The sequence below is a fragment of the Triticum dicoccoides genome, chromosome 3B (assembly GCF_002162155.2).
Source record: "Triticum dicoccoides isolate Atlit2015 ecotype Zavitan chromosome 3B, WEW_v2.0, whole genome shotgun sequence".
Classification (NCBI taxonomy): Eukaryota; Viridiplantae; Streptophyta; class Magnoliopsida; order Poales; family Poaceae; genus Triticum; species Triticum dicoccoides.
Genome location: NC_041385.1, coordinates 50,041,128 through 50,064,421, shown reverse-complemented (window position 1 = coordinate 50,064,421; position 23,294 = coordinate 50,041,128). Strand labels below are relative to the sequence as shown.

The following is a 23,294-nucleotide window of genomic DNA, read 5'->3' as shown; positions in this document are numbered from 1 at the left end:
CAATAATATATTATTTTAATCTGTCAAAAATGGGTTACTCATTTTTTAAGGTAGTAGTTGCCTTTTTTTAAACCGGTTTTTCTTCGTATCGAGCGGTGCCGAATTTTTGTCGAGCAGAATTTGGAACTTTTGTGCAGCTTGGCTGACTAGTCATTTTAACATGGGTGGTTTGTGCAGTTTAGTCCTCAAACTTAGAAAGTGCTTGTTTAAGGTCCCTAAACGGGTTTATATGGTCCGCCTATACGGTCCTAAATACCACAACACTTGGTCAAAAAATATATTCTGGTGGCGAAAGGAATTTGAGTCAAATTTAAGAAGAACCGGAAACTTTTTTGAAACTTGGGAACCAAACTTTGGAACGAATACATATGCATGAAATGCAATGTGGAAACAGCTAGAATAGCCACTGCGGCCATCCAAAATAATATCAAGATACAAGTTTGACAGTAGCACCACATGTTGATCGTCACTTTGTCGCCACTAATGGTGGGATGCTCTGCTCGTTCCTAAAGTAGTCGCTAGGATCCACCTTGCCCTTGGCCATGGCGAGCCTCTTGAAGTTACCCTTGTAGTACTTGTCGCCCCAAACCTTAGCGGCCGTGTAGCTGGTGACATTGCCTACAACGACGTTCTGGCCCAGGTCAAGGTCCCTGTAGTTCACGTACGCCTCCCTGGGATTCTTGCTCACGTAGGGCGCCATGAAGGCGTAGAAATCCTTGAGCCACCTGGTCTGCGCCGTCCCGTCCGTGGCGGCCGACCAGAAGTTCATGTACTGGATGTTGTAGAGCACGCCTGCACGGTGCGGGAACGGGGTCGCCGACGCCGGGAGGCTGCCGATCTGGCCGCCGTAAGGGTCCATGATCATGAGCCCGGCGTCGGGTTTGGCGAGCCAGGCGAAGATCTTGATCCACACGTCCCTGGCGATGGCACGGTGGACGAAGTCGGACTTGGCCTTGTTGAAGGTGTCCAAGGAGGTGGTCCGGTTGAGGATGTCCTCCACGGTGGCGGTGCTGTCCAGGTAGATGTATGGCACGGACTGGATCCACGTCATCTCCCTGCAGTGCGTCCGGTTCAGGCGGAGCTCCGGGAAGTGGCTGCGCATCAATGGCAGCAGCCCGTCGCAGGTGCCCAGGTACATGGACTGGAACTCGGCCACCTGCTTCGAGACGACCACCCTTATGAAGAGGTCTTCCGGGAGAGCCGGCGCGATTTCTTGCCATCTGGTGAGGATGTCGATGGCGCCCTCGTCGACGGACCTTGGGACGCGGAACATTGTCAGCTTGGGTGGGACGGCCAAGAGCTTCACCTTCCACGACAGCACGATGCCGAAGCTCTCGCCGCCGCCGCCGCGGAGGGCCCAGAAGACGTCCCTCCCCATGGCCTGCTTGTCCATGAGCTTTCCGTTGGCGTCGACCAGCGTGGCGTCCAGCACGTGGTCGGCGGCGACGCCGTACTTGCGCAGCAGCAGGCCGAACCCGCCGCCGCTGAGATGGCCGCCCAGGCCGATCGTCGGGCACAGGCCGGCCGGGAAGGCCAGCCTGTCGCTCACCTTAGAGATGGCGTAGTAGAGCTCCCCGACCGTGGCGCCGGACTCCACCGTCGCGGTGGCCGCCTTGCCATTGATGCGCACGGAGCGGAGGTTGGCCAGGTCGACCACCGCGAACACCTCGGGCCGCTCGGACCGGTACGAGAGGCCCTCGTAGTCGTGCCCGCCGCTGCGCACGCGGACGCGCACGTCGTGCCGGCGGCCGCAGACGACGGTGGCCTGCACGTGGGAGGCGTTCGTCGGGGTGACGATGCAGAGCGGGCGCACCGTGCTCGGCGTGAACAGCCTGGGGTTCCGGATGGAGGACACAAGGACCGGCGTGAACGATGGCGAGCTCTGGGTGTGCAGCAGCGGCTTGGGTATGGCGTCGGAGAGGCATTGGAGGAAGCCGTCGGAGGAAGCTAGGGAAGGGACAACGGATGCGTAGCAAGAGAGGAGGCCGAAGAGGAGCGCAAGAGCTAACCTCCGAGACGAGGCCATTATTGCTTGTTTCTTTTTTCCTTCATGGATGGAGTGCTCACCTTGCAGGGTATCGAGCTCTACATATAGCCCTAGATCGCTCTCCACTGGCAGCTCGATCTGTACAATAAATGTCGTGGTCAACTCTTAAGATGGTGGCCGACGTGCGTGCGGTGAGTAATTGATCTAGGTCACATCAAACAAGAACCGATCCCACAGGTCGAGCAGACGTAGAGTCGTCGTCGTCGGATCTGTCATCGGCTTCGCCGGCCATGTCAAGCACTTCAACATTTATACCGAGCAGGAATGGCCAGCCGCTACAAGTAGAACGCACCTCCGGGAACGCGCCCGGGCGGAGATGGTTAGCAGCATGCGATCATGTCGCCCAAAGTGAAATAGTCGATTCGCGCGCGAACTCCTTGAATTTGGCCCACATACGATTAGGTACAAATGGCCTCCGGCCTAGGATAGGACAAGGAAGATGTGTCATTGCAGCCACCGTCGGGAAATAGGAACTAGTTAGACCCACTGTCAGCGCAGACCAGGGATAGAGAATCGTCGACCGGTCGTTATGCTATCCCCGCAGCTGCGAGAGCTCCTGCACCGCAAGGAGGCGAGCCTCCGTCACCGTCAGGCAGGCTTCGGCCGATGGCCTCCTCCGGCTACAGTGAGGCGATCAAGAAGGGGACGAGGTAAGGTGGCGGCAAAGGTTTTGCCAGTTGCTGGGGTCTTTCCCTTTTTTTGAGGGGAGTCCGAGGTCTGTTGAGAGAGACTTCCAACTAAATCGGTTTTCATCACATATTTAACTAAAAATATTTAAGTATATCTCCTAAAAATTGTACCTTTTTATATGCATTGGAAAATATTTCTGGTGATCCCACAAAAGAATCATTTCTAGTGATATATCACTTGTGAAACACAGCTCATTTAATTTACTAAATTGGTTAACTCATAATACACAGTAGTGTGTCTACTGGAACGGAGGTGGTCTGATTCTCTACGTATAAAAATATACCTCTTGCTCTGCTCTATGCGCGTCGAATGGGAAAGCGCATAGATCGAGCTATGTAGAAGCCAGTGGTCCGATGCCTCTTTTTTGTTTTTGCGTAAACAATCAAGAACTTTATTGATCGATTAACAAGGTTACAAATTATACATATATAGACCATGGAGACGGCATCTCATCATGTTCAAACCACCATGAAAAGATATAGTTGTTAAAAAAATATCTTTTAATTAAGAGAAGGTAACCATTTCTTTTTAAATGTTCCTCTTCATCGTCACAGCAATTAACATTCGTGACACTTCTAAGATAACAGTAATATATGGTTCTCAAAAAAAAGATAGCACCAGTATATATATTGACCTTAACTAGGACGAAATGACCAACTGTGCTGACTTTTTCGAATCACGACTAAAACCATGTGACCTCTTGTTACTGCACCAACTAACCAACTAGTCGATTACTCGCAGGTCTTGCATCGGTCCAAATATATTTAAGTCAATGTTCAGTCGAGCTAGTAATGGCGAACGAGAAGCGCTGTAACAGTACGTGGGCTGCTATGGTTTTGGAGCTAAGATTCCTTTTGACTTTTTGTGTGCTTGGGCTGCTAAGCGGAATATAAAGAAGCTAGATTAGAGATAATCAATCGCGCATTGGAGCTACAGGAGGGGCTGCTCAAGACTGCTCTACGGATTAGATCATCTCTAGTAGACCCCGTAAAAGGGCCGAACCCATATAATTTCGGCGAGTATACGGGTTCGGCCCATTTTTCTGGTCAGAATAGACACCATATCCGCGGCCGGCCCGTAAAAAATCAACTCTCTCCCCACCGCTGTATATGCGGTTTCACCGCTTGGATAGGGGTCAAATCCTATCCGTCTCCGCCGCCGTGACGCCGTGATTCCCCTCCTCCGCCGCGATTCCCCTCCTCTTCCGCCCAATTTCTCGCTGCAGGTGAGCCTGAAAAGGCCATGGATGGCTACGGGAGCTCTGGAGACGATGCGGAGCACCGCCGCATGCAAGCGGGGCGTGCGGAGGTGGCTCAACCGCGGTAGCCGGACGCCACTGGCGTTCGAACGCTGCGAGCTGGTCGAGTTCGAGCGTGAGCTCGCTCGCCGCCGCCACGCCTCCTCTTGCTCCTCTGCCACGTGGAGCTTGTCTGCGGGCGCCTCGAGCTCGCGGCTCACTCTTGTGAAGAGAGAGCAGGAGGAGCTCGGGCCGCTCGCCGCACCGCCGCGTCGAGGAGTGATCGACCGCGAGGACTGCCTATCCCCGAGGCAGGAGGAGCACCTAGAGCGCGTCATCATGGACCGGTCGGTGAGGGAGCAGGAGGAGGCCGAAGCGAGCCGCCGCCGCGAGCTCGAGTACGAGCAGATGTTCCTCCAGACGAGCGTCGTGGCGTCGCAGGCGCATGCGTCCAAGGAGGCGGATCTGCACTTCATGAAGGCGGAGCAGGCCAAGTTCTTTATCGACCTCGACTCCTCCGACGAGGACTGAGCTCCTCCGGCTCTTCCGCCGCGTGGTCGTCGCTGCAAGCTCGTCGATTTTTGGTAGCTAGGCTCGGGCCTGCAGATTTTTCCACTAGTATGATCAATTAATGTAGATGAACTAATGTATGATCAATGTCGTTGCAAGTTTCTCCCGTGAATGCTTTTTTAAAACTTCACAGTTTCATATACGGGGTGTGATTTGCAACGCACGAAATCGACCCGCAAATCTCATCTGCAGGTAACTATAAACGCAGTTTGCGGGTCGACATTATATGGGGTTTGCGAGAGATGCTCTTAGCTCAGAGACTAGTGGTCATCAGAAAACACCTTCAGAAGGAAAAACAAAGTCAAGCAAGTTGTTGCATGCTAATCTATGCAGCAAACAAAACTAAAGGGTTTTTACGTCCGTGCCCCTGGTTCCTTAGCTCTACTCATTCATCCCCGCGCTCTTAATTTTTGCTCAATTTTCCCCACTCCCTTGCCAGAAACCCTCGAAACTAGTCACAACGGACGTTGTCATCAGGTCAAAGGCTCGACTGTTAACTCTGACTAGTGGGTCCGTGCTGGACTGTGTCGTCCATTGGACCTGACAAGTGGGGCCGCATTGGTGGGTCCGTGCTGGACTGTGTCGTCCATTGGACCTGACAAGTGGGGCCGCGTTGGGTGGTGTCGCTGTTCGACCGTTGGGCCGTGGTTTCGTTGGGCCGTCCCTTGCATTAAACGCCTGTGTGTGCCGCCAGGACAGAAGCCTGCTTTGCATGCACCCAGCAAAGCCAGCCTACATGCATCCATTGACCGAGCCTGCATGCGCCGATGCCACGATGCCACGATGCACCGACCGAGCCTGCATGCGCCGATGCGTCCGCCACGATGCACTGACCGAGCAACTTTCTTGCACGCCAGCCGCCACGGATGGAGCGATGGTCATTGCTGTTGGTTCCTCTCTTCTAGCTAGGTAGCTACATATTTGTGGCTTGTGTAAAAAAAGAGAAGTGTTTGTTGTGGCTGCATGCACTAGGTGGTCACTAACAAGGGAACCCGACTAACAAAGCGAGCTCTCTAGGAAAACAATCAACAAATATGTAGTCCCAATATGTAGATAGGGCCAACAAGCCCATAGCACCATCACATAGTTCAAACTAGGAAGAACTTAATAATAGAATAGATAGAAAACTTAATAATAGAACTTAAGAAAGGGCCAACAAGCCCATAGCAACTCCAACAAAGTTCAATTACAACTTAACATAACATACACTAAAAAAGATAGAGGTTAGAACCCTAGCCGTCGCCTTCTCCACCTTGCACATCCTCCGGGCGCCCTTTTCACTGCTCCTCCGGGGCATTGTCGATAGGGTACGGAAGAGTGTGCATGCGCGTCGTGGTGGGGAAGATGTTGGTGTACTCAGTGAACCTGTTGTGGGTGGTGAAAGCGATGAACTCGGAGCCACACCAAAACACCCGGCCAAGGAGGTAGAAGGCGTCGAATGTGTTGGTGAAGTGGGCAAGGAGAGCAACCACCACCCAGTTTTGGATTACCTCCTCGACGCGGAACATCGTTGGAGTACCTTGCAGTCCTCAACCTTGATATCGCCCACACACGTAGTGTGCGATCAACATACACGCCGGTAGGGTAGAGCCTCTCTGGCATAGTGGGTGGGAAGCGGTAGGTTGGTCCGGTGTAATGCATGGCTGAGGGATGTGTGGAGCAAGGAGAAGGGATCGAGGAGCAAGAAGGGAAGATGGATGAGGGCAGAGGCAGAGGGTGGCTTTAATAGCCGTAGTGCTACGTGTTATTTGGCTGTGGCAATAACGGGGTCAAATGTGAAGTAGCCCGTTATCAAACCCACCGCAGCATCGGGAGTGTACTCGCATGGGAAACGGTGGTTTGAAAAGAAGAAGAAAAAGAAGCTAATTGCATGCGTGGGAATCCGTGGTCATATATATATTATATGAACAGAAATAGACTATTTTTGAATAGTTTGTGGCCATTTTGCATGACAAAAATTAATTTGGCCGTTAAAAATTTGGTCATTTTGCATTTGTATAGAACAAAAAGAACTAATTTTTGCTACGCAATGTCAGTTGTTGTGTAATTTCAAACGATGCAAAAAAACAAAGCCAACACGTTCACAAAAAAACAGAGCAAACGATGCAAGAAAATGGCGCAATTCGACGGCCCAACCAGAGCTTGGTTTCCTTTTGGGCCCAATAACAACGTTTTTTTTTCATGAAGTCGGTGGTGGGCGAGTAGCCAAGCACAACCAATAGGATCGCCTCTCGCGGATTGCCCCACGATCCAACGATGCGGAGCCGTCCTTGTGATCCAACGACACGGAGCTTGCACGCAGTCTGCCCACCGAATTCCTTCTAGAAGACCACATCTAAGGGTTTTCGCTTGGTGCCAGGGTATGATCGGACGACCGAAGTTTGGAGCTAGGGTTAGGCGAAACCCCGCAGGTTTTAGAGGGGTTTGAAGCTGGTCAACGGTGTTTCAAAGGCTTTGATTGAGCATAACTAATTTTAAAAAATCGAAAATATGAAACCTTCGCCGTTTGTGGATTTACAAGACACAATAACGAGGAAAAATACTAAACTTGGTCTATGGTCATTTTCATGAAAAAACCCTAGCTGGCACGACCGAGGTCAAATGAGCACCATTAATTTAAAAAAAATCAAATAAATATAAAACCTGCGCACAATGTTGTCTTATATGACATGTTACCAACCAAAAATCATAAACTTGGTCTATGGTCATTTTCATGAGAAAACATTCACACATATGAGCTATCATGTACATGATTTCATAGAGTACAAGGAGAGGAGGTAGGGTTACCTTCTGTTTTTGAAAAAAAAAATCAACAAAGCTCTATTTCAAAGTGAATAAGAAGGATCTGGACTTAGTTTTCCATTTTCATATGTTAAATTTGTTTTTAATAGTTTTTATATTAAAGCATATTTTTTCAAAAGAAAATGTAAAAATATGACGATTAATTCAAAAGACAGTGAGAATTCGAATCTACACTATGGAAAGTGAATAGGTGTTAATAAAAAAACATTTGGCTCATTTAGAGTAGGTCCAAAAAACTTGATTACAAATGGGTTGTTTACCCTAGCCTGGGAGCTCATTTGGAGCACATTTCTCAAATTCAAATTTATTTGACCTCCTCTAAATTACCTCAAATTTTGCACACATGATCTCCTACACAAACATAGATAGTTTGTCAAGGTTTTATTTGTTTTTGCATTTTCTTGAATTTATACTATCCAGTCGAATGTCAGTTCAAAACATCGGATAATGAAACATGCTGGTGGGAAAAAGCATGCATTTGATATGATTAATAAGCATAAGACAAGTAATTATGATAATACTCCTTTATGATCAGTGAAAAAACAGTATGTTTGATCAGTGAAGCAACACTGAAACAACATGTTTGTTCAGTGAAGCAACACTGAAACAACATGTGTGATCATTGCAACACCTAAAATCAAAGTTCACAACATCTAAACATAACTAACCATACACCATAGGAAAATTTAAGGACAAATAAATATAGATAGCATAATACATTACTAGCATCACCATAGATTCAGTTCAACAAACCATAAACAGCCAAATTCCGTTTACCAAAAGTAACCCAACAGATAAAGATAAAGATTCAGTTCATCACAGCATCACATCATCACATCATACCGGAGTGAAGGCCTTTGCAAGGGCAGCATGCTGCCCCATGATCATGTAGGCCTCCCCGCGAATCGCTACATCCTCTGCATGAGACAGAAGGTGATCGAAGCGGCCATCCTTTGGCTTTGGCTTGGTGGTGCAGTAGTTGCAGTGCCACTTCTTGGTCTTGCGGTTGTAGAAGGAAGCAACTCCCTTGGCCTTGATATTCACCACTGAGGGAGTCCTGGATAAGGGGGTATCCGGACAGCCAGACTATATACTTTGGCCGAACTGTTGGACTATGAAGATACAAGATAGAAGACTTCGTCCCATGTCCGGATAGGACTCTCCTTGGCGTGGAAGGCAAGCTTGGCGATCCAGATTATAGATCTCCTTCTCTGTAACCGACTTTGTGTAACCCTAGCCCCCTCCGGTGTCTATATAAACCGGAGGGTTTAGTCCGTAGAACAACAACAATCATACCATAGGCTAGCTTCTAGGGTTTAGCCTCTCTGATCTCGTGGTAGATCAACTCTTGTAATACTCATATCATCAAGATCAATCAAGTAGGAAGTAGGGTATTACCTCCATCGAGAGGGCCCGAACCTGGGTAAACATATTGTCCCCAGCCCCCTGTTACCATTGGCCTTAGACGCACAGTTCGGGACCCCCTACCCGAGATCCGCCGGTTTTGACACCGACATTGGTGCTTTCATTGAGAGTTCCATTGTGTCGTTGCAATAAGGCTTGATGGCTCGTCTCGTGGTCAAAGACAACATCACCTCCGGGGGAGCCCTGGCTCTAGGCCAAACTCTCCGGCTAGGCGGCTTCGTTATGACCGCCCGATCGGCTGTCGCGCCGACAATGACTTCTCAGGTTATTAAAAATAGCCTCCATGTTGATCTGGAATTTGGCGAACAGATGGACCCAATGGAGCTCTTCTCCCTCAATGAGCTCTTGGATCGCATCGCCGCCATGGGCGTCGCTACGGACTATGACTGGATCGGGCTTAAACCCGACCAAAGGGGGATTCACTCTCCATCGGTCACCCATGAGATAGCGGTAGTGGAAGAGCATCCTCCTAATACTCACTCTACTTTGAGGATGAACTATGTCCGGATTTCCGAGCTCTCCGAGCCGGACACCCACTCGCTGAGGACATGACCCAGGCCCTGGACTCAGAATCGGGTGGCGGGCCGAAGAGATCGGGCAACGCCCCAGAACCCGAGTCGTTAAGCTCGAAAGCCTCTTTGCCCCTGGGTCCCAGATCGGGTCGGGATTCGGATTCAAATCCACCCACCCACCCAGATTTATCCAATCTTTCACATATCAGACAAGAGCCCCAAGAAACAGTACATCATTATTGTGCCAGATTCCTCCTTGTGATAAACAGGGTCAAGGACTGTCGCGAGGCCGACGCAATCTCCCTCTTTTGCAAAAATTGCACGGACAAAGGGATTCTCAATGCTATAAGTCGCCGTGACATAGTACACTTCGCTGACTTAGCGGCCATAGTGCAAAAATACTGCGCGATGGAAAGCGCCTGGAAAACCCAAACAAGCTTCTGGGACAATCCGGCTCTAACCAAATCCTCTGTCCAAACTAAAAGGGTAAGCTCTCGTAAGTCACCCGATTCAAGTACCAAAAAACCAAAGCCCACCACAAGGCGCAGAACCGTATTGGAAGAATGGCTAAACGGGCCGTGCAAGATTCACAGCACACCGGATACTACACCAACGCATAGCCTTAGAGCATGTTGGATACTCCGGCAGGTAGCAAGGAGCGGCGAGGATCTCCTCATAGAACATACAGCAGAGCAACATCCCTCCGGAGACAACAATACGGTATTTACAGTCTTCAATACTTTCGCCTCAAATAATAGGTGCAAGCGAGCTCAGCGCAGCCTCGCAAAAGTTTGCCACGTGGCAACAATAAATCCATGGAACGACATGAGTATAACTTACAATGCCAGTGACGAACCTCAATTCCGAACAGTCCGAGCACCATCTGCTTTGGTCCTTATCCCAATCGTGGATGGCTTCAGGCTCACTAAAGTGCTCATGGACGGCGGAAGCGGACTAAACTTCATCTATGAGGAAACCCTTAACAAGATGGAAATTGACAAGAGCCGCATTGAGTGAAGCAGCATGACCTTCAGGGGAATCATCCCTAGTCGGGAGGCACAATGCGCGGGAAAAATCACACTGGATGTGGTATTTGGCATGCCGGAGAATTACAGGTCCGAAGAAATTACATTCCAAGTGGCCCCGTTCAATAGCGGATACCACGCCCTCTTGGGGCGGGACGCATTCATGAGTTTTCAGGCTATAACCCATTACGGGTACATGAAGCTCAAAATGCCCGGGCCCAATGGAATCATCACTCTAGCTAGTGATCCGGACGTCGCACTCCGCGCTGAAAATAAAACCGCTGCCCTCGCCCTGGAGGCATTATCAGAAGCCCTCGCGGCCAAAGAACTGACAACACTGCGAGCAATAGTGGACAGAGACGACGTGATACTCGACAAGCGACCTAAATCCACCTCCTTCAAACTAGCGGAGGAGATAGTCAAATTCAAGGTCCACCCAACGGACCCTTCGAAGACAGCTTCCATCGGGACACAGGTGAACCCAACAATAGACACCTCACTGCGAGACTTCCTGCATGAGAATTGGGATAGGTATCTTCGCCTGGCATCCTTCAGACATGCCGAGCATCCCACGCAGGCTGGCCGAACACAGCCTCAATATACTGAAATGATACAAGCCAGTCAAGTAGACTCTTAGACGCTTCTCAGAGCCTAAGCGGCAAGCTATGGGAGAAGAGCTAGCCAAGCTAGTCGAGGCCGGATTCATCCGAGACATCAAACATCCGGATTGGCTAGCAAACTTGGTAATGGTTCCAAAAAAGGACAAATCCTGGCACTTGTGTGTCGATTTCAAGGACCTCAATAAAGCTTGCCCTAAGGATCCCTCCCCCCTCCCCCGCATTTATCAAATAATCGATGCCACCGTAGGACATGACTCATTGTGTTTCCTCGACGCATACTCCAAATACCATCAAATAAAGATGTTGGAGTCCGACCAGGCCGCAACGGCCTTCATCACTCTGTACGGCCCCTTCTATTTCAACACCATGCCTTTCGTGCTCAAAAACGCCGGCGCAACCTATCAACGCATGATTCAGACATGCCTGGAAAAACAAATCGGCAAGACAATAGAGGCCTACGTAGACGACGTGGTCATCAAAACAAGACATGTTGAAACTTTAATAGATGACTTGAGGCTTACGTTCGATAATCTCCGAACATACGACATCAAGCTCAACCCGGAGAAGTGTGTTTTCAGAGTACCCTCCGGAAAATTGCTCGGCTTCATCATTTCCAATAGAGGAATTGAAGCCAATCCGGCAAAAATCCGAGCTCTGTCACAGTTGGCTATCCCAACAGACCTCAAGCAGATCCAGAAACTAACTGGATGCATGAATGCCTTAAGCCCCTTTATCTCCCGCTTAGGAGAGAAGGCACTAACTCTGTATCCCCTTCTTCGACGCACCGAACACTTCAAGTGGACGGATGCGGCCACGGCCGGACTGGAAGAAATAAAGGCACTCTTGGCCACAAACCCAGTCCTGACCGCGCCAAACATTGGCGAACCCATGCTATTATACATAGCCGCAACAAACCAAGTTGTGAGCGCAGTGCTCGTCGTCGAACGAGAGGCATACGGACACAAGTTCCCACTCCAAAAGCCGGTATATTACGTGCCCACTGTCCTCACTCCATGCAAATATTGGTACCCACACTATCAAAAGATAGAGTACGCGTTCTTCATGGCATCCTGGAAACTATGACACTACTTTCAAGAGTGTTCGATCACGGTGGCCTCCGAAGTACCACTCAATGACATAATAAATAACCGAAACGCAACAGGCTGAATTGCTGAATCGGCTATTGAGCTCCTTCCGTTCGACATAACATACAAACCACGATGGGCTATTAAGTCGCAAGTACTGGCTGACTTCGTCGCTGAATGGACAGAAGCCGAACTCCCTAAAGAGTACGATGCGTACTCAAATTGGATCATGCATTTCGACGGCTCTAAAATGCTGGCCGGATTGGGAGCAGGTGTCGTCCTGACATCTGTTGGAAATATGCCCTAGAGGCAATAATAAAATGGTTATTATTATATTTCCTTGTTCATGATAATTGTCTATTGTTCATGCTATAATTGTGTTATCCGGAAATCGTAATACCTGTGTGAATACATAGACCACAACATGTCCCTAGTTAGCCTCTAGTTGACTAGCTCGTAGCAACAGATAGTCATGGTTTCCTGACTATGGACATTGGATGTCATTGATAACGGGATCACATCATTGGGAGAATGATGTGATGGACAAGACCCAATCCTAAGCATAGCACAAAATCGTGTAGTTCGTTTGCTAGAGCTTTTCTAATGTCAAGTATCATTTCCTTAGACCATGAGATCGTGTAACTCCTGGATACCGTAGGAATGCTTTGGGTGTACCAAACGTCACAACGTAACTGGGTGACTGTAAAGGTATACTACAGGTATCTCCGAAAGTGTCTGTTGGGTTGACCCAGATCGAGACTAGGATTTGTCACTCCGTATGACAGAGAGATATCTCTGGGCCCACTTAGTAATGCATCATCATAATGAGCTCAATGTGACCAAGTGATTGGTCATGGGATCATGCATTACGGTACGAGTAAAGTGACTTGCCGGTAACGAGATTGAACGAGGTATTGTGATACTGACGATCGAATCTCGGGCAAGTAACATACCGATTGACAAAGGGAATTGTATACGGGATTGCTTGAATCCTGGACATCGTGGTTCATCTGATGAGATCATCGTCGAACATGTGGGAGCTGATACGTCTCCAACGTATCTATAATTTTTGATTACTCCATGCTACTTTGTCTATTGTTTTGGATTATATTGGGCTTTATTTTCCACTTTTATATTATTTTTGGGACTAACCTATTAACCGGAGGCCCAACCCAGAATTGTTGTTTTTTTTTTGCCTATTTCAGTATTTCGAAAAAACAGAATATCAAATAGAGTCCAAACGGAATAAAACCTTCGGGAACGTGATTTCCTCACCGAACGTGATCCAGGAGACTTGGACCCTGATGATGTTATGTACCTAGGGTAGGGTCATGGACCTATCTAGGATACCATACCCAAGAACATCCTTAGACGAAGCTACCTTCCAGTCGACCAAGAGAGGCTCTACTCGACCAAGAGAGACTCCACTCGACTGGCTAGAAGACACTCGACCATGAAGACGCACTCGACCGTCAGAAGTTCAGGATCTACTCTGTATCCAAACGGTCTGTAATTAAGTAGTCTTAATGGTCATGATGACACTTTATGTAGAGCGTTACCAGTAACGCTCTGCCTTAATGTACTTTAACCCTCTGCTGCGTGGGTAGGCTGGGGTCCTGGCGTCCTCTATATAAGCCACCCCTCCACTGGTAGAAGGGTTCGCACCCCTGTAACTCATATACACATAAACCAGTCGACCGCCTCCGGGCTCCGAGATGTAGGGCTATTACTTCCTTAGAGAAGGGCCTAAACTCGTAAAACACTCGTGTGTACAACTACTCCATAGCTAGGATCTTTCCTCTCCATACCTACCCCCCCATTCTACTGTCAGACTTAGAACCACGACAGTTGGCGCCCACCATGGGGCAGGTGTCTTAGCGACTTTTTGGAGAAGTTGCAATTTGTTCGATCGCCTTCATCATGGTTTCCGGCGGAGCTCCGGTCGAGGGCCGCGAGATCCGTCTCGGTGCGCTCACTTTCATCACCGAAGACTCTGCTTGGCTCCAGGAGGCACCACTCGACATCGAAGCGCTCCCCGTCCGCGGGGCAACGCACTTTCGGGCGTGTGTCTACGGCGTCTTGCTGCGGAAGCCGTCGACCCCATACCGGTCGACTCATGCGCCGTCCTCCCTCCCTGTCTCCCGCCAGCGCAAGCGCTCCAGTTGGTCGAGGCTCCAGCGATGGGTGAGGCACGCAGTGGCTCGCCAATCGGCCACCACCCAAGTCGCGGCAATTGAGCCCGACGAATCTCTCTATGGCCTGTTCGACTAGCTCCGTAGAGACTGCATCCGAGTGCGATAGCAGTGATCCAGCGGCGGAGGTCCTGATGGTCAACGGGCCTCGTAGTCCTCCCGGTTTCCCCCGCGACGACGGGATGGACGACGGAGGCGACCCCGCTCAAGCCCACGAAGAGTATCAGCCCGAGCCGCTCACTTCTCAGTAGAGGGAAGAACTTCGCCGCCGGAACATGGATGCCCTGCATACTCCCATTGCAGGAGAAGCTCCTGAGCCTTGTGCCCTGGAAGAGGCGCGTTTAGCCAACCTGGCTGAACGCACTCGACTGGAGAACCTCCAGCGGTCACTCGACGAGCGTGCGCATCAACGAGTGACCAACTCCAACCGACGTCAGCTCTTTCCGCAACCGACTCAGGTATATCGAACCCCAATTCAAAATTTGGCAGCTGCAACCCGTATAGCGGAGTCAATTCAGCCCTCTCAGTCAGAGGCTGGGAGAGGCTTGATGCAGATCAGAGATTTGCTTCGGGCGACAGGAGATCAGAATTCAGCCGTGTCGCAGTCGCGCAACAGGATTCACAGTCGATCCGTCACTGCGAATACTGTTCAGTCGGCTCATAGTCCAAGGTCTCCTCCGAGGCGCGTAGGACGTGAAGGCCGGCGGGACCACTATGACAATCGATTTGATCGTGATGACAAGCGTCGAGTGCCCACTCCTCCCCCGAGAAGTGGGTCTAACGCCCATCGGCAGCAAGATGACAGACGCCAGCTAAGTGTTGGACGGAGAGCTCCAGTCGACCCCAGAGAACCAGGCTTTGACGCGAGATCCATCATCGTGCAAGGTTTGGTCGACCGGAACAGAGCTCATAGAGGTGGCCATGACAGAGGTGTGCCCATAAGCAGCCGAGTCCATGTTTCAGGTCCAAAATGCTTTAGCAGAGCCATCAGAGCCGCAGTGATACCCCCCAACTTCAGGTTGGCGACTGGAGTGAGTAAGTTCACCGGAGAGTCTAAGCCTGAAACTTGGCTTGAAGACTACCGGGTGGCTGTTCAGATTGGTGGCGGTAATGATGAGGTGGCCATGAAGCATTTGCCACTTATGCTAGAGGGTTCAACCAGGGCGTGGTTGAATCAGTTAGCTCCTAGCAGCATTTACACTTGGGAAGATCTTTCCCGAGTGTTCGTCAGGATGTTCGAGGGAACTTGCAAGCGACCGGCCGGATTGACAGAGCTGCAAGTTTGTGTACAAAAGTCGAGTGAAACTTTGAGAGATTACATCCAGAAATGGATCACTTTGCATCATACTGTAGAGAACGTGTCAGACCATCAAGTGGTCTGCGCCTTCAAGGATGGTGTCAAGAACAGAGAGTTGAGCCTAAAGTTTGGTCGAACTGGAGATATGACCCTGAGTCAGATGATGGAAATAGCCACCAAGTATGCCAATGGCGAAGAAGAGGACCGACTCCGGAGTGGCAAGTACAAGCCAAGTCAGTCGGATAAAGGAAACTCCAGTCGGAAGCAAAAGCGGAAGGCCGAGCCAGCTGCTCCTGGAGAGGCTCTGGCCATGACTCAGGGCAAATTCAAAGGGAAGCCCAAAGGATCTTGGAACCCCAAGAAGGTAAAAGATAAGGAAGGTAATGACGTGATGGATCTACCGTGTCATATCCGCACGAAGAAAGACGAAGAGGGTAACTTCATCTACCCAAAGCATACCACTCGCCAGTGCCGGCTCTTAATCCAGCAGTTTCAAGGGAAACAGCCGAAGGACAAAGAGAAGGAGTCGGACAAGGCTGAGGACAAGGAGGACAGTGATGGAGAGTACCCTCATGTCAACTCCACTTTGATGATTTTTGCCGATGTAGAGAGCAAAAGTCGACTGAAAGTGATCAACCGTGAGGTCAATATGGTCGCCCCGGCGACACCAAACTATCTGAGATGGTCGCAAACTCCCATTACTTTCAACCAGTCTGATCATCCTACTCACATTGCCACCCCTGGGAGCCAAGCGCTGGTGGTCGACCCAGTCGTCGAAGGCACTCGACTGACGAAGGTATTGATGGATGGCGGCAGTGGATTGAATATACTGTATGCAGAGACACTCAAGGGAATGGGCATTCCGATGTCCAGGCTCAGTTCCAGCAACATGAGTTTTCACGGAGTCATCCCAGGAAAGAAGGCTGAGTCACTTGGCCAAATAGCTCTAGATGTAGTGTTCGGCGACTCGAAGCATTTCCGCAAAGAGAAGCTGACATTTGAAGTCGTGGATTTCCGAAGCGCCTACCATGCTATTTTGGGAAGGCCAGCCTATGCACACTTCATGGCTCGACTATGTTATGTGTACCTCAAGTTAAAGATGCCTGGCCCCAAAGGCATGATCACCATCACTAGCAGCCGGAAGAAGGCAGAAGAGTGTTTCCAGAAAGGCTCAAAGATTGCAGATGACCAGATAACAGTGGTAGAGCTGGAGGAATACAAGAAGAATGCAGATCCAAGTGATTTGCTGCGGGCCAAGAAGCCCGCCACAGAGTCAGCATTTCAGTCGTCCGGGGAGATGAAGCCAGTTCATATCCACCCGACTGACCCCAATGCAGCTCCGACCCATATTTCCACAACACTCGACTCTAAATAGGAAGAAGTGCTCATCCAGTTCCTCCGTGAGAACTGGGACATCTTTGCATGGAAGCCAGCTGACATGCCGGGTGTCCCCAGGGGGCTGGCTGAGCATTGCCTTAGAGTCGACTCAAAAGCGAAACCAGTTAAAGAACATCTTTGACGGTCCACCGTTCAGAAGAAAAAAGCCATTGGCGAGGAGGTGGCTCGACTCCTTGCAGCAGAGTTCATCCGAGAGATATACCACTCCGAGTGGCTCGCCAATGTTGTCATGGTTCCCAAGAAGGACAACTCACTTCGCATGTGCATTGATTTCAAACATATCAATCGGGCCTGCCCGAAAGATCATTTTCCTCTCCATCGCATCAACCAAATTGTCGACTTGACCGTAGGATGCGAGAGATTGTCTTTTTTAGACGCTTATTCCGGGTATCATCAGATCCGTCTGTATGGACCTGACGAAATCAGAACAGCTTTCATCACTCCATTCGGGTGCTTCTGCTATATCACCACGCCATTCGGCCTCAAGAATGCCAGAGCCACGTTCATGAGAATGATTCAAAAGTGTTTACTCACTCAAATCAGTCGGAATGTGGAAGCATGCATGGATGATATCGTGGTCAAGTCGCGAAAAGGTTCCGACCTATTGACTGACCTAGCCGAAACATTTGCCAATCTCAGAAGGTATGATATCAAGCTCAATCCATCGAAGTGCACATCCGGAGTACCTGGCGGAAAGTTACTTGGTTTTCTCGTTTCAGAACGAGGAATCGATGCTAACCCAGAAAAAGTTGGCACCATACTCTGAATGAAGCGCCCTGTGCGTGTGCACGACGTCCAGAAGCTTACTGGATGCTTGGCCGCTTTAAGTCGATTCATTTCTCGCCTCGGTGAAAAGGCATTGCCCCTTTACCGACTGATGAAGTAGGCAGACAAGTTCGAGTGGACTCCAAAAGCTGATGCAGCGTTTGGCGAGTTAAAAACTCTGCTCTCCACCCAGCCGGTGCTTGCTGCTCCAATCAGCAAAGAGCCTCTGTTGCTTTATATTGCAGCCACAGGACAAGTCGTCAGTACAGTACTTACGGTCGAGCGGGAAGAAGAAGGGAAAGCCTTCAAAGTTCAGTGCCCAGTATATTATCTCTCTGAAGTATTGACCCCATCGAAGCAAAGATACCCTCATTATCAGAAGCTCGTATATGGGATCTACATGACCATGAAGAAGGTTGCTCATTATTTCTCTGATCATGACATTACAGTCGTCAACGACGCACCATTGTCAGAGACTCTGCATAACAGAGATGCAACTGGTCGAGTGGCTAAATGGGCAGCTAAATGAACTCCTTCCCCTTGATGTCAAATTCGAGGAAAAGAAAGCCATTAAGTCCCAGGCTATAGCAGATTTCCTTGCCGAGTGGATTGACTAACAGCAGCCGACTCAAGTTCACTTGGAGCATTGGACCATGTTCTTTGATGGCTCTAAGATGTTAAATGGATCTGGTGCTGGGGTTGTTTTGGTTTCCCCCCGAGGAGACAAGCTCAGATATGTGCTCCAGATCCACTTTGATTCCTCCAACAATGAAGAAGAATATGAAGCACTCTTGTATGGGTTGCGCATGGCCATTTCACTCGGCGTCCGTCGCCTTATGGTTTATGGCGACTCAGATTTGGTCGTCAATCAGGTGATGAAGGAGTGAGACATTAGAAGCCCAGCAATGACTGGATACTGCAATGCAGTGAGGAAGCTTGAAAAGAAGTTCGAAGGGTTAGAGCTCCACCACATACCCCGACTGAAAAATCAAGCAGCTGACGATCTGGCGAAGATAGGATCCAAGAGAGAAGCCATCCCTAGTGATGTGTTCTTGGAGCATATTCACACTCCGACAGTCGTAGAAGACCCTTTTACCGATGAAGCTCCGCAACCTAAGAGTGTTACGGATCCGACTGAGGTTGAAGTCCCAGCAGTGGTCGACCTGATCATGGAAGTTTTGGTAATCACTCCAGATTGGACAGTACCATACATCGCGTATATCTTGAGGAAAGAACTCCCGGAGGACGAAGAAGAGGCTCGACAGATCATCCGCCGATCTAAGGCCTTTACCGTGATAAGAGGACAGTTGTACAGAGAAAGCACGACTGGAGTTGGTCAGAAATGCATAACACTGGAGGAAGGTCGAATAATCCTTGATGACATCCACTCGGGGACCTGTGGCCATCATGCGTCCTCTCGGACCATCGTGGCCAAAGCATACCGAGCCGGATTTTATTGGCCAAGAGCGAATGAAATGGCGAAGGAGATAGTCGAAAAGTGCGAGGGATGCCAATTTTACTCCAATATGTCACACAAGCCCACATCAGCTTTGAAGACGATACCACTCATCTGGCCCTTTGCAGTGTGGGGTTTGGATATGGTCGGTCCTTTGAGAACAGGCAGAAGCGGTTTTACCCATGTGCTGGTAGCAGTCGACAAGTTCACTAAGTGGATCGAAGCTAAACCCATCAAGAACCTCGATGCCGGTACTGCTGTCAGCTTCATCAGAGAATTGATATTCAGATATGGGGTTCCGCACAGCATCATCACTAACAACGGGTCAAACTTCGACTCCGAAGAGTTCAGAGCTTTCTGCGCATCTCAAGGCACGCGAGTCGAGTATGCTTCAGTTGCTCACCCACAGTCGAATGGACAAGCAGAACGAGCCAATTTATTGTCAAAGGGTTGAAACCCCGTTTGATGCGTGATCTTAAGCATGCGGCTGGTGCATGGGTCGACGAACTTCCCTCAGTACTTTGGGGGTTAAGGACCACGCCCAACCGGTCGACTGGAAGAACTCCATTCTTCTTGGTCTATAGAGCTGAAGCAGTCTTGCCGAGTGACCTTCTCCACAATGCTCCCCGAGTCGAGCTCTACACTGAAGCTGAAGCAGAACAAGTGCGGCAGGATGCAGTCGACCTTCTAGAGGAAGAGAGGGAGATGGCTCTGATCAGATCAACCATTTACCAACAAGACTTGTGTCGCTTCCACGCCAAAAACGTGAAGAGTCGAGCCTTCCAGGAAGGAGATTTAGTTCTCCGAGTGGATCAGCAGAAACCACACAAGCTTGCTCCTTCTTGGGAAGGTCCCTTCATTGTCACCAAGGTTCTCCACAATGGAGCATACCATCTTTATAATGTCGAACATCAGATCGACGAGCCCCGAGCTTGGAACGCGGAGCTTCTCCGCCCCTTTTACACCTAAGTATTCACTCGGATGAGTTGTAATAAAAATACTTCAGTAGTTTATTTATCAAAGACAAGAGCTTTATAATCTTCCCAGTAATCGTTATTTCTTTTGCCCACTCAAAACAATCCCCCAGTGGGTGGCTTGGCTGCGAATCCGATTCACCCAAGTCTGTAAAAAACAAATCCTAACCGAGTGGTGAGCCAGTCTCCCACACGAAGACTTATCTGCGAAATCCGTTTCGCCTAAGATAAACAAAATCCTACCGAGTGGTAAGCCAGCCTTCCACTCGGAGGCTTAGCTGCAGTCCAAGTACTCGCCTAAGATAAACAAAATCCTATCGAGTGGTAAGCCAGCCTTCCACTCGGAGGCTTAGCTGCAGTCCAGGTACTCGCCTAAGATAAACAAAATCCTGTCGAGTGGTAAGCCAGCGTTCCACTCGGAGGCTTAGCTGCAGTCCAAGTACTCGCCTAAGATAAACAAAATCCTGTCGAGTGGAGAGCAAACCTCCCGCTCGGAGGCTTAGCTACAGTCCAAGTACTCGCCTAAGATAAATAAAATCCTACCGAGTGGTAAGCCAGCCTTCCGCTCGGAGGCTTAGCTGCAGTCCAAGTACTCGCCTAAGATAAACAAAATCCTGTCGAGTGGTAAGCCAGCCTTCCACTCAGAGGCTTAGTTGCAGCATTGCGCTCGCCTAGGTATAAACACAACGTGCGCTTCGCAAGGAGGACGAGGTGCAGGTCGACTGCTACCCTCTCCTTCCGAGCTACGCCACAAGTACAACGTACGCTCTGCAAGGAGGACGAGGTGCAGGTCGACTGCTACCCTCTCCTTCCGAGCTACGCCGCCAATTAAAAATCCTACCGAGTGGAGAGCAAACCTCCCACTCGGGGGCTTAGCTGCAGCCCAGTGCTTGCCTAAGTATTTGAAATCCTACCGAGTGGAGAGCAAACCTCCCACTCGGAGGCTTAGCTGCAGCCCAAGTGCCCGCCTAAGTATCTAAAATCCTACCGAGTGGAGAGCAAACCTCCCGCTCGGGGGCTTAGCTGCAGTCTAGCGCTCACCTAAGTATGTGAAAATCCTACCGAATGGAGAGCAAACCTCCCACTCGGGGGCTTAACTGCAGCCCAGTGCTCGCCTAAGTATCTAAAATCCTACCGAGTGGAGAGCAAACCTCCCACTCGGAGGCTTAGCTGCAGCCCAGTGCTCGCCTAAGTATCCAAAATCCTACCGAGTGGAGAGCAAACCTCTCACTCAGGGGCTTAGCTGCAGCCCAGTGCTCGCCTAAGTGTATTGGGGAACAAGTCGATTGCAATGAGCGCTTCGCTTTAACCTGCAAAAGACACCTCAAACCAAATGCAAACATATTCAACATCGAATCCAAGTTTGGATAACACCTAACGGAGCCGAAAGTGCTCAGGCGCTAAGCCTGTTAAGGTTTGTCGGTTACAAAACTCACTCGGCATACCGAGGCAAATTTAAAGTATCAAGCTCAGAAGTTTTTTACCCCTCCTGTGGAGGGCTGGAAGGTGCAACAAACTCGTCCAGATCAATTCCATCTGCAATCCGAGTGGCAGCAGCAATGAAGGTCTCCATGAAAGATCTGAAATCGTGCTTCTTGGTATTAGCCACCCTAAGAGCCACCAGCTTGTCCTCTCGTGCATCCTTGCAGTGAACGCGGACCAGAGACAGTGCAACATCCGCACCGCACCTGGCCGAAGACTTCTTCCACTCCTGCAATCGACTTGGGACCTCGTTCAGTCAAGTCATCAGAGACTCGAGGTCGTTCTGGAGTGTCTCTCTTGGCCAGAGTGTTGTGTCGATGCGAGAAGTTGCAACCTTCAGCCTTGCGAGATAATCGATGACAACAGCAACACGAGATTCCAGCCGGAGCACATTCATGGCGACTTCATCTTTCACGGGAGAGTTGATGGGGTCCAGGTTTACTTCCAGTCGACCAGTCTCCTCTTCAAAGTTCTGACAGAACTCTGCAAGCACAGCCACCGAGTCAAGACAAACAATCGGAGGTTACAATTAAAATATTTGTTTGATACAAAGTATTACCTTCAAGCATGAGGAACAACTTCTTGGCGAGTCCACCCAGATAAGCCTCTAGATCGTTCTTCTTTCTCTTCAACTCACTGGCCTTGTCATTCAGGGTGGTCTTGTCACTTTTCGGTCGACTGACCTCCTGGTTGGCAGCATCAAGAGCAACTTTCAGATTGGTGTTTTCTTCTTCAAGCTTGGTCACTGAAGCCAGCTTCTCATCAGCAAGCCTGGTCTTCTCTAAAGCAGTTTTTTGCATCTCAGCCAAGTCAAGCTCTTGCTTCTTCAGGGCATCCCTTACTTTGTCTGCAAAGTTACAGTGAGATTAGATTCGGAAACAAGTAAGTGGCAAAGGCAGTCGTCAAAGGCCTCACCAAGCATACCTTTAGCTTCCTCCTTCGCCTTTGTTAAGTTCTCTTGGGCCAGTTACAGATCGAGCTCGAGCTGAGTGTGTTTGTTCTCCAACTCAGTATAACGAGCCACAAGGTCACAGGATTTCTACGAAGAACCAATCGACAGATGTCAATGACAATTCACTTCCGAGTGAGTAAGGAAAAATCATAGCGTTTCTAAGACTACGGCCGAATACAAACATTCGACCATAGTCTCGGGGACTACACCCAGTGGGTGCACTCAGCGTGCCCCCACTCGTTTCATTAGTTAGAGTCGACCAGTCGACCACCAAAAAAAAGGAGATGTTCTTCAGACTATAGTCGACTGCCAGCAGTCGACCACAGTCTCGGGGACTACACCCAGTGGGTGCACTCAGCATGCCCCCACCGGTCTAGAATCTATGCGACCTAGTCGAGTGAGGAAAAAACTTAAAGCCTATGGTCGACTGCCAGCAATCGACCATAGCCTTGGGGACTACACCCAGTGGGTGCACTCAGCGTGCCCCCACTAATCCGGAATTTCAATCAACACACCCAGTGGGTGTAGGAAAAACTCTAAGAATTTCAGAAAGAAGAATCTTCAGATATCATATCCTAACAGAACAGGCAGTGACCGACTGACCTGAACGTTACTCTGAAGAGCCGAACTGGCGTCATAGGCTGCCTGGCTGGCTTCTCGTATTGCCTTCACTTGCTCCATCATGACCCCCGCTTGACGTATTGCTTCTTTAGCAGCACTAGCCTGGTCTTCTGGAACGGGGTAGATGGAGAAAAGCGAGGGCTG

General features: G+C 49.8%; 1 protein-coding gene across 1 annotated transcript; it reads right to left on the bottom strand.

Annotated features, from left to right (window-relative positions):
- Positions 1-326: 326 nt before the first annotated feature.
- On the bottom strand, positions 327-2,026 carry LOC119280723 (berberine bridge enzyme-like 27). Its single transcript, XM_037561475.1, has one exon. The coding sequence runs from the start codon at positions 2,024-2,026 to the stop codon at positions 467-469; it is 1,560 nt and encodes a 519-aa protein (XP_037417372.1). The 3' UTR covers positions 327-466.
- Positions 2,027-23,294: the final 21,268 nt, after the last annotated feature.